Below are 12,204 nucleotides of genomic sequence, written 5' to 3'. Positions count from 1 at the left end.
AAGTGCTGACCCCAAGGTGGCCCGTCTTCAGAGTTGGGTTCTTATTAATTAAGTCTCATGTTCTTTTAACAATATAGATCCAGTGCTCTTCAAAATTGTTTTACTTCCTTCGTATTTTCTCTCTATAGATCAAATACCGCGAAGAATATGAGAAGTTCAAAGCTCTTTACACTTTACCCAGAAGTGTTGAAGATGATCCGAACACAGCACGGTGCCTCCGAGTTGGCAAGTTTAACATCGACGTAAGTGATCCTAAAGGCTGGTTTCAAAAGCCAAGTAACAGAACCACCAACTATAAGTCAGAACATCATTCTTTTCAGCAATGTGCATGGCACTGACTGTGCACATGTGAAGAAGCTGAGAGCTGTGTCAGCCCATACTGCCTTTCCCCACCCCTATGAATCTGTAGAAAGTGTCAGAAACATCCAGTCCCCATCCTGCCCCCAACCGGTTGCTCTAAGTGATGCCCCTGACCTCTGTGGGGTCTAAGAAAGGCACGTGTTGCCATGACCCTTGCATAGTTCCCTGTTTAACTGGTTACGTTATCTCCACAGCGCCTGTACAGATCTGTTTATGAGAAGAACAAGATGAAAATCCACATAGTGCCTGACATGGTAGAGATGGTTACTGCTAAGGATTCTCAGAAGAAAGTCAGTGAGATCGACTACCGCCTTCACCTCCACGAGTGGATTTGCCACCCCGACTTGCAAGTCAACAGTCACGTCAGGAAGGTCACAGACCAGATCAGTGACGTAAGTCCACTGCTTATGAAGGTCCTCTTCCCCAGCCCCACACACGCCCCACACCCAAGAGAGACTGACTCACTTGGTTCTTCAGCTCCGCCCTCTTCCAGAATCACTTTCCTGTACACCCAGGGGTCTACCGGGAATTTGAGCTGTCCCTAGAAGCAGGGCTCTGCATGCTGAAGTCTGAAGAGCACCCATGGCCTCAGGGCATAGTGTCTTGTTTTCATTCCGCAAAGTCATCCTGGGTCTAGAGTGTGTCTGTGTCTTTCGTGTTAAAGTTACAGTCAAGTTTTCTTGTTCCGACCCCCTCCATCTGTTGCAACCCCCAGATTGTGTACAAGGATGACCTCACCTGGCTGAAAGGCATTGGTTGCTACGTCTGGGACACTCCTGAGATCCTCCACGCCAAGCATGCTTACGATCTACGCAACGATGTGAGTTTACCTTGTTTTTTGGTTTTTGGTTGTTTCAAGTATGCTTCCTTCCCTGTGTGGTCTAGAGTCAAGGGGAGAGGACGTCAAGTACAGACACTGTCACACCCAACTGTGTCTGAAGTGCTGAGGATGGCCGAGCTGGAGGAAGATGCTGAAGAGCAGAGCCGCCATTTCTCAGGAGTGCAGACAATGCAGATGAGCTGTCCCATGGTCCCCTGGTGCAGAAGGGACCCCTGGTTCTTCTCGCCACCTTCTGAACGATTTTGGATATATTAATGAGCACATAATTCCTATTATAAAAAACATCTCATTTATTAGGAGTCTGTTATGCTATAGACAGGATCTATTTGTAAGGAGAGGATTTGCTAGGCAAGGTAATACTATAATCAAGATTTTAGTAAGAAAGCTTAAATATTTCTAGGAAGGCAGCTGTCAAGCCTTCTAGAAGACTCTAGATGATCCATGTGACTATAAGCATTGATTATGCTGATTGTTATGAAATTCAGGGCCAATGTATGTGCATGCCATGAGCTAAAAGCAACCAGGCTCTATGTGAAAACCAACAATTTCAAATATAATGAATGGTCTAACACAGGCTTATTTTCCTTCTTCCTTTTGACAGATCAAGTACAAAGCTCACGTGCTGAAAACAAGGAACAATTACAAGCTGGTTACTGACACTCCTGTCTACGTTCAGGCTGTCAAAAGCGGGAAACAACTAAGCGATGTAAGTGCCCACGGAGAAATTACTTCAGGGAGAGGAGAACAGGGCCACGGCACCAGCGGAAGTGGGGAGAACCAAAGACGGGGCAGGCCAGGCCGTTTCTCAATGGGAGACCGGTGTTGGTGCCTTAGAAAGTACTGAAGATTCTTCTCCGATTTCCTAAAACCTGATGTGTTCTATTCATTTCCTGGGGTGGCGTTGTAAATAATCAAAATTTATGAAATCCTTGGTGTTTTAGAGCTTCCCAGGTTGCTTTTTGTATCCTTGCCTCATGGTCTCAGCTTTCTAATTCATTTAGTGCTCACGGTGGTAAGGGAAGATGCCCTGGAGGCGGGCATGGCAACCCACTCCAGTATTCTTGCCTGGAGAATCCCATAGACAGTCCATAGCATTCAAAGAGTTGGACACGACTTAGCACATGTGCATGCATGATCAGATGGAGAGAAGAGGGTCTCTGCAGTTACTGATGAGGCCTCTAGCACATGTAATCCGATAGACTTGAGAGAGGCACTTAATCCCCTGAGCCTCAGCTTCCTTATGTGGACAGCGGGAAAATGGATGGAAAGCACCTGTGTAGTAGCACAGTGGTACAGAGCAGGCTGCCCCCTTTTTACTAACCCCACAGGTTAATAAGCAAATATTAAATCCCACCAGTGAGTCAGAATGTGAAAACCTTTTGTTGTGGAACTCATGGTGGTAAAACATCCACTCTTCCTCTTCATATGCCTGAGCTGACTCTTCCACTTTCTCAGTGTGGGATCCACACACTGGCCCTATTCCATTGGACAAGGCCCAGTATTCGAGATAGAGTTCTGAGGCAAAGGGAGCAGGCTGCCATCTTTATATTAAGAGACTTGGATTTGCATTTACTTAGTTTCTTTTACCCCTGCGGCCACAGTGCAGTCCACTCACTCTGCTTCTCTCTGCGTCCAGGCTGTCTACCACTATGACTACGTGCACAGCATCAGAGGCAGAGTGGCTCCGACCACAAAAACCGTGGATCTGGATCGGGCCCTTCATGCATACAAGCTCCAGAGTGAGGTGAGCAGTGAGAGCTGGGCAGACTGCCCGGCAGAAACCCGGGATGAGGGCCAGGCCTCTGTAGAAGTGGCCTCCCCTGGGCATCCTCAGCCTGACCTTGTAAATCATAAAGACTGTTCCAGTCACATGAGCTAAACAAAACAAAACAGAAAAACAGTGTATCACCTGTCTGCCCTCTTGGCTGGGAGCAAGCAGTGGGCATTTTTGGAACAGTGCATACATAGAAGAGGATCAATCAACTATCTCTGCTCTCAAAAAGCTTACAGTCCAGGACAAGAGGACAAAGACAAGGCATATAGGCATCAAAGACTGTGTACAATAAGAAATAAAGCTAAAGTTTACTGTTAGGATTCAGAAGAGAAAGAAGCTAGATTCCACTCATCTGGTAGTCAGGAAGATCCCCTGGAGAAGGGAATGGCAACCCACTCCAGTATTCTTGCCTGGAGAATCCCACGAACAGAGGAGCCTGGCGGACTACAGTCCATGGAGTCACAAAAGAGTCGGACGCAGCTTAGCGAATAACACTTTCACTTTCTCAGTGTTACATTGGTCTCAAGGTTAATGCCTCTCTCCTGTATTGAATGTTAAAAGTAATTTGGTTTTTAATATTTTAAGTACTAGTCTTATTTCCTATACCTCCCCTGAGAGAGAGACTATTTCAAATCACAGATAGAAACTCCTTTCCTCCTCGTGCATGGAATATGAGCCTCCCGACCCAACAGCCTAACATCAAGACATTGTGTTTATGGGGCTCTGAGGGCTCCCAAAGATGTGTCTTATAATTACTACTATCTCAGGATTGGTGATGGCTTGAACATCAGCTAACCATAGGGTTAACCACAGAGGTGGCACTGGCTGCCTGTTTACTTTTCCCAAATTATTGCTGGATGCTATTCTGTGAACCAGGCATATGTTTAGAAACAGAGGTATTTTCTTTAAGCCTCTTCACTCATTGCTCTTTAAAAAAATATATATGTTGAGTAATTTAATATGTATGGATATGAGAGTTGGACTATAAAGAAAGCTGAATGCCAAAGAATTGGTGCTTTTGAACTGTGGTGTTGGAGAAGACTCTTGAGAGTTCCTTGGACTGCAAGGAGATCAATAAGTCCATCCTAAAGGAGATCAGTCCTGGGTGTTCATTGGAAGGACTGATGTTGAAGCTGAAACTCCAGTACTTTGGCCACCTGATGTGAAGAGCTGACTCATTGGAAAAGACCCTGATGCTGGGAAAGATTGAGGGCAGGAGGAGAAGGGGACGTCAGAGGATGAGATGGTTGGATGGCATCACTGACTCAATGGACATGGGTTTGGGTGGACTCTGGGAGTTGGTGATGGACAGAGAGGCCTGGCATGCTGCAGTTCATGGGCTTGCAAAGAGTCAGACACGACTGAGCAATTGAACTGAATTTAATTCATTGCTTGACTCTTAGAATTTACTTAATTCCTTCTTGAAATCAATTCAGTGAGTGTAAGTAGATTGAAAACCTAACACAAGCTGGAAATGATTTGTTTAACTTAGATCCATCATTTGATAGTTGTCATTTAACTTGCTCTTCTTCATCCTGGCAGAATCTGTACCGAAAAGCTGGCCTGCATGCCCTGCCCACTGGATACAGGCTTCCGGTCGACACCCCTCACTTCAAACACACCAAGGACACCCGATACATGAGCAGCTATGTGAGTGGTCTTCTCCTCGTTGAGATGGGGCTTGAAGTAGGAAGGAGGATACTAATATTTATTAATAGCCTATTTTCATCCCCTTAATCACACCCTGAGGTTTCAGCATGATACAATGATGGGAGCAAATTCCCTGGCGGTTCAATGGTTAGGACTGGTCACTTTCACTGAGAGGGACACGGATTTATTCCCTGGTGGGGAAACTAGGATCTTTCATGTCATGCAGTGAGGCCAAAAAAAGGATGGAATTAAAATAGTTTTTTGAAAAATGATGGTAGCAGGGAAGGGGAGATGTTGTATTTTCCAGGCGTGTTGCTCCTGCAGTTCAGCAGTGCCTGGTTAGCATGATGGGTTAGTAAACAACTTTCATGGGGTTCTATCTGCATGACTCAGTTACCTTGGCTCAGGGATCATGGCTGCCAGAATGCTTCTAATTCTGTTGGCCTTAACACAGAAACATTCTGAACTATCTCAAATCAGCTACTGGAAATGCTCTTTCATATGTGCGCTACTGCTGTGTGGCGATAGTATAGTCTGCTTTCTGCAATATCTTATTACAAAAAAATACCACTTCACCGTGTGTTCCTTTGGAAAGAAAGACTCTCATGGCTGACCTTCTGTGCCCATTTCCTAGAAAGCTCGGAGGGGTACTTAGGTTCTCATTACCTGCAGCTTTCCCAGGCATTAGCTCTAATAGCAAATTTTTCCACTAGTGTCAGGCTGGGATGTAATGAGCAGACCTGGAGAGGCATTGTCTATTCTGGTGACTCTGGCCCTCAGGCCATACCCACAAACCAGCCATCAGCTCAAAAATGAGATCTTCCTCCCATATTGCCCTCCAGAGCCCTGGAAATTGAACCTACTGACCAGTGAAGTCCCACAGCCAGTGGCCCAGTAATATGGTTTCCAAAGCAAAGTCACAGATTTAATTATCTAACACCATTGTTTTAAACAGTTTATGAAGTTGTTCATCCATCAGTCTTAAAATCAGTCTCTCATTTCTGCTTTGCATATTCTTAATTTCCTAGCCATATTGGGACTAAAAATACAGGTTTTTTGTTGTGTTTTGCCTACCGACTTACAAACAGATTTAATCTAGGCAACCATGAATTGTATTCCTTTCTGGATCTGGCTTTATTAACCAACAAAATAATTTTCAAGACTTAGATTATTAGAGAAGTTTTGTCAATGATTTTTTTCCATACTTAATGCTTAGAGAGTAGTTTTCAAATGAAAGTGACAACCCTCTTCCGTTTGCCAAGTGTGATGCTTACTCTCTGCTCATCCATCAGAGAGCTCATTCTCACTTTGCTTTTGCAGTTTAAGTACAAAGAAGTTTATGAACACATGAAGGCATATGGGTACACACTTGGACCCAATGATGTCCCATTTGTCAACGTCCGGAGGGTCAACAACATTACCAGCGAGGTACTGTGACTATTAATTCTGTGAGGAGTTTCAAGGACCATGGCTTTGTTTGCAATGCATTAAGAATTAGTTGTATTTCAACTACAAACTTTAATTTATCTGCAAGGACTAAGGGGATCCTTTCTGTCATCATTTTGATACTGGTATCCTATGGCAATATTTTTATATATTTAGTAATACCTTTGTTGAGACCCACCCATCCATATATTATGATGTAAATAATTCCTTCCTTTGACATTTGTATTAAAAATCTTTAATAAGATTGCATATTAGTCTGATTCATGAGCCTGAATAGTTTTCTATGTGAACTATTGGTTTGAATATCTAACCCTACTTTCCAGCCATCTGATAGAAAGTGGAAGCCTGTGCTTCACATTTTTCACCCAAGTAAAATAACTATCACTTTCTATGTTTTTCTAATTTCAATCACTTTCTGTACCTTAATCTTGCCTTTCATGGCTGTTTAAATATGTGAAATATTTGATTAATGTACAGATGCTCTCATCATCCTGCACTAAACACCTGGAATGGTTTTCTCCCCAATGCAGAGACTGTATCGACAACTATACCACAAACTGAAAGACAAGATCCACACCACTCCCGACACGCCTGAAATCCGCCAAGTCAAGAAGACTCAAGAGGCTGTCAGCGAGGTGGGTATTTTCTTAGGAGAGAGGGGAGGCCATGGAACCCAAGGACGAAGGTCAACCACTGGTCTCTAATTTATGTGTTTATGGGCATTTTCCCCCTGTAGTTGATTTACAAATCAGACTTCTTCAAGATGCAAGGCCACATGATCTCGCTGCCGTACACACCCCAGGTGCTTCACTGCCGCTACGTGGGCGACATCACCAGCGATGTAAGTATCTCATAAGGGTCTTTCTGGGGGACTCTTAATAAGAAGCAGGCTTGCTCTCTCCACATGGAAGCCAACCAGTCGTTGAGCAGCCTTTTGCATTGAGTACTTGTCAACTGAGTATACAACTTGGAGGTAAAATTGTGTGGAAGCAGGACCCCACACTTCTCCAGGTAGTAAGAGGACCACTTGGGAGATACAAGAATCGCTGACCACCGTTCTACATCCAACACCAAATCATTACTAGCACCTCATTCCAAGTGGCCTCCGTCCTAGTCACATTTAGTATCTTTCTCTTGCTTACCACTACTCCCACCCCCTTTCACCACTTCCTGTTGTCATTTTTTTTTTCTCCTTGAATGTTTCCTTCTCATAAAAGACCACTCCATTTAATCTATGGCATTTTTCATCCATATAATAATAAAATAATAGCCATGTCCTCTTTTCAGGTCAGGGTTAACAATTTAAATTTTAAAACCCTGTAATTTACTTGAGTTCAGGCAAACTCAGAGGATGGGGTGGATGTGCTGAACCAAGTTGAAGGTCCTTCAGTATAAAAGTATCACTACTCTGTCTTAATTGCTCTTGTTTTGAATTTGCTCACAACCAGCTGTATTTCTATGTTTGTGACACAGATTAAATACAAAGAGGACTTGCAGGTCCTGAGGGGGATGGGCTGCTTCCTGTACGACACTCCAGACATGGTCCGCTCCCGGCACCTGCGGAAGCTCTGGGTGAGTGCCCCCCACCCCGCCCCAGCCCACAGCGCTGCCCGCACAGCTTCACAGGCTGGGCAGCAAGAATCTTTGTCTATAGCTTCTGTTAAGGGGAAATTTGCCCTCAACCCACTGAGCAAGTCATGACTCACTTAAGATGATGTATGCCTCTGTAAAAGGTAGTGAACTTAGTAAAATGACGAATTGTTCTTGGTCCTGCCTGGGAAGACACCCAGGATAGAGAGGGTCAGCACGGCTTGCACGTGCCCACCATTTGAAAGATGATGCGTGACCACGACATGCAATCCTCAAGTGATTAATCGACTCGCATTCCCCTTCTTAAGTCTCACTACCTGTACACCGATAAGGCAAGGAAGATGCGAGACAAGTACAAGGTGGTGCTCGACACTCCGGAATACAGGAAAGTGCAGGAGCTGAAGACACATCTCAGCGAGGTAAGTACATCTGTCACCATACGGGCCTCATTCCTCTAGTGATCTTTTTTCAGGTAATTGTACTAGGCCCAAATCTCCTTCTGCCTTTAATTACAGAGTGTAGCCACCCTGTGTAAACAAGTTGGTTGACCTCACTTTGCCTCAGTTTACTTATTTTGTCCCTTTTTAATAAGATGAGGCTGTTGATACTTGCCCTACCTATAGCTGAACATTTGTATGAATTTGTAGATTAGAGAGTCCTATCTTACACCATTGTTGTAGTCTCCAAACTGAATTTATTTCTAAACTTTCTCTGTCATTAATCCCTGCTGTCAGGACTCTAATCATGGCACTGCTATCAATGGCTCTCTGCTCCGCTGCCCTCTCAAGGTCCAAAAGACTCCGTTTCATTTTCATCTGCCCCGCCTTGCACTAAGGCTCCTGATTGATTGCAGTTAGCTGTGCACAGATGTGACCCTTTCACCTATGTTGATCCGTTGAAGATTGCCCCCCCACATCTTATTTCCATGTGTATCCTATAATGCTTTGGTCATAACAGATGTCCATGTTTGCCAGGGAATAAAAGGTGCTCCCTAGAGGTAAGGACATCCCACAAACATTTCCATCAGTGGTCAGTGGACCGTTCTCATTCAGCCCAGTTTGTCTTGTGGCCTTATTCATCAGACTCCATCCAGGTGTCAGGTCACTTCATTAGCTCTCCTTTCTCAGTAACTCTGATGTGTGCTGATTAGGAATGACTGATGTTCTTAGACTTAGAGGAGCCCTGGAAAACCACTATTGTCTTTGGGGGAGAGGAGTTGCAGCCTCCTACACGTGGAGTGAGCCAGGGCGGAGGACAAGTCACCCTTCAGCTGTCACAAACGCTGCCCTGGGCACGTTTGCTTTCCTGAGTGCTTCCCTCTGTTGTTTCAACCACTGCAGCCCTCGGATAGGAATGCAGGTGGGGTTTCCCCCCTCTGTAAAGGGACCTCTCCACTCTGGCTAAGTATCAGAATCATCTCTGAAATGTTTTAAAACTGCCCTTGAGTGCACTCCAATCCCAAGCCCCACGCTAGACTCTGATTCTCAGTCTGGATATCTGTGTGCTTTTAGCTGCTCCATAGATGGTTCTAATATTCAGCCAGCACTGGAAACCACTGCTTTAAAGTATTACATCTCTCCTCCAGCCACCAAATAATTAAGTTGTTTGGGAACTTAAAGTGCTTATTGGTATCTTTGAAATACCTTTACTTCTCTTAGCTGTCTGGGTTCAGAATTATCTAAAACTTTAATTTCTCTTCTTCCCAATTCCTAGTGTGATTTTGTGCATATTATGCAACAACACTGAGGAAGAAAAATAGGCATTTTTTTAGTAGTGCAATTTCTCTCACACTTGTCTCACTGTAGAATGACCTGGCTTGAAAAAATACCAATTCGAGCTACTTCCTTGGATTCAGGTCTGGGGTAGAGCCTGCAAATTGTGCTTAATAAGGGCTTTGGGGGGTTCTTTTTTAATTGAAGGATATGGCTTTACAATATTGGTTTTGTTTCTGCCATACATCAACATGAATTAGCCACAGGTGTACATACGTCCCCTCCCTCTTGAACCTCCCTCCCAACTCCCACCCCATCCCACCCCTCTAGGTTGTTACAGAGCCCTGGTTTGAGTTCCCTGTGTCATACAGCAAATTTCCATTGGCTATCTGTTTTACAGATGGTAGCGTATATGTTTCCATGCTACTCTCTCCATTCATCTCACCCTCTCCTTCCTCCCCAAGGACTTTGGGGTTTTTAAAGATCAGGAAAGTTTTGGAAACACTGGCTTAGTAAAAAGTTGATGACCCAAAGTTAAACTTACTGATTTTGGAGTTGTCTTTAAATTGTGCAACTTTTTGACACGTATTTATTTGTAGTACTGGGAAGCAGAGATGTTGTCCAAAGGAGCATAAACAATGCATACCAAACAATGCATACCTGAGTGCAGGGAAAATATACTTCAAAGAGAATTATAGGAATGTCATGGAGGTGAGTCTTAGTTCCACACTTACTTCCATTGTGTCATGTGACCTTCTCTAATTCACTTTACACCCCGATTTCCTGAGCTAGAGAATTAGACTAGATGATGATTTGGGCTTTCTGTTAGCCATAAAATTCCATGATTTTGTGGATTTGATTTATTCAAAAATTTAGCCTGGGAGAAAGAGTAAATTTCTATTTTGTTTATCTCCTTTCTTTCAGTAGTAACACCAAAAACAGCCCCAAGCAAATGAACTAAATTTTGTTTCAACTTGTACTTATATATAATTTAGATGTAAGGAAATGGATATGAACATACATATGTGTATATATATTATTTATTTCCTACATTTTATCTGTTCAACCAGCATTTTTATCCACGATTAGGATAAATTAGGATTTATTCTCCATTTAGACTTTCTAGTTTGCCTTATTATATTAAATAATACTAAATAGCCTCAATATTTACTAGTGGGCTATTATTTTTCAGATCTTTTATCTAAATACAAGGTGATACTGGGATGATCCAGAGGGATGGGATAGGGAGGGAAGGGCGAGGGGGGTTCAGGATGGAGAACACATGTACACCCATGGAAGATTCATGTCAATGTATGGCAAAACCAATACAATATTGTAAAGTAATTAGCCTCCAATTAAAATAAATGTATATTAAAATAAATAAAATCTAGCTCCAGAAAAAGGCTAAATAAATACAAGGTGATACAAGAATGATAAACTGAGCTTCTGCATTCCATGGGCTCATCTCTGAGAAGAAACAGACATCAATAGGATAAGTCGTATCCTACAGGAATGATCAAGACAGAATGGACTGTACGAGTTCTTCAGGTGGATAAAACAGGGAAGAAAATTCTAGGTAGAAAGTATGTGAAATGGACCATAATGAGTTCTAGAAACTGGGACTTGTTTCAGATAGCACATGGGGAGTACGGAAGACTTGGGAAATGATAGTGGAGACCTAGGATAGACAGGCCAGGTTATGAAGACTTGTGGTTGGTATATTGATGATCTTGGACTTGATGAGAAGTCACTGAAGAATTACTTCTGAGCATGATAGTCTGAACATTAAGACCTAATTAGTTCTGAACTTTAAGAAAATCTTTTTCTCAGGCTTGTTAAAGATGGGTAAGCCCTGTGAAGTGTCCAGTAAAGGATTTGGGAAGGAGGTTTAGAGGCTCTTAAGGATGTATAGTAACAAGTGGTATAGGAGGCTGAACTAGGGCATTGGCAGTGAGAAAGGAGAAGAAGGTCATATTTAAGAACTGTCACAAAGTTAGGAGTCCAGAATTCATGACTGTTTTGATGTGCAGATGAGGGGAAAAGGGTCTAGAATGACTCCCCAAGTTTCTGGCCTATGTGGCTGGGATATCAAGCAGCTATTTAACAAAATTTGGAAGCCATCAATCTCAGACTGATGGTTGAGGTCCTGGGTACAGATGAGGTTATCCAAGCAGAATGTATAGGATAAAAGGGGCCAAGCCAACACTTAACTCCAGCTAATAGCCGACTTTGGGGGAGTGCAGAACAATAAAAGGAAGCTGAGGAGTGCCTAGAAAGATGGGAGGCCACCTAGGGGAGAATAGGGGAATGGAAGGCAGAGAACAGGGTTCAGGAGTGAAATTGCTGAGCAGTTACAGTTGCTGCAGAGAAACATTCTAGGATTTGGCAATTGTAATGTTTGCGGTAGTCTTAATGAAATTCACTTCCTTGGAGTGGTTGGGTGGTAGCTAAACTATTCCCTTGAGAAGTTAATCAAAAGAGAAATGAAAAACACATAGTCTGCTTGGTTGTGAAAGAAAGAAATAAGGCCTTTGGCAGAAGTTGGAAAAGACTTGATGAAAAGAGGAACTTGGGTCTGTTTGTAGAAGAAGGGAGTGGGCTAGAAAACCAGAAGGGCTGAATGTTTAGAGAGGCAGGGGGTAACTGCTGGAACAGGGTCCTAGAAGGCATGGGTGAGAAGGGACCAAGAACACAGTGGGGGGCTGGACACTTGAACAGGCTGCAGAATGTCTCTAATTTTGATACAGGGGAAAAAGGAAAGGAGGGGGTAAATAAAGTATTGGTTTATTGGACAGAAATTGAGGTTGTCACAGTGGGAGAGCCCCTGCTTT

General features: G+C 43.4%; 1 protein-coding gene across 45 annotated transcripts in view; it reads left to right on the top strand.

The window, feature by feature from the left end:
* Positions 1–12,204, top strand: part of NEB (nebulin) — a 220,940-nt gene that overhangs the window by 157,083 nt on the left and 51,653 nt on the right. For all 45 annotated transcript variants that reach the window (XM_086353306.1, XM_086353298.1, XM_086353272.1 and 42 more), the window contains exons 117-127: positions 129–242; positions 555–752; positions 1,076–1,180; positions 1,803–1,907; positions 2,838–2,945; positions 4,518–4,625; positions 5,946–6,053; positions 6,602–6,706; positions 6,808–6,912; positions 7,545–7,643; positions 7,970–8,080. In XM_086353306.1, the coding sequence (XP_086209432.1) occupies positions 129–242; positions 555–752; positions 1,076–1,180; positions 1,803–1,907; positions 2,838–2,945; positions 4,518–4,625; positions 5,946–6,053; positions 6,602–6,706; positions 6,808–6,912; positions 7,545–7,643; positions 7,970–8,080 (1,266 nt within the window). The remainder of the gene's footprint in view (positions 1–128; positions 243–554; positions 753–1,075; positions 1,181–1,802; positions 1,908–2,837; positions 2,946–4,517; positions 4,626–5,945; positions 6,054–6,601; positions 6,707–6,807; positions 6,913–7,544; positions 7,644–7,969; positions 8,081–12,204) is intronic.

Source organism: Bos grunniens, chromosome 2 (genome assembly GCF_055505025.1).
Source record: "Bos grunniens cultivar Pamir isolate PY7600 chromosome 2, Bosgru_T2T1.0, whole genome shotgun sequence".
In the NCBI taxonomy this organism is placed as follows: domain Eukaryota; kingdom Metazoa; phylum Chordata; class Mammalia; order Artiodactyla; family Bovidae; genus Bos; species Bos grunniens.
The sequence above is the reverse complement of the archived record's forward strand: the minus strand, read 5'-3'. Positions and strand labels throughout refer to the sequence as shown.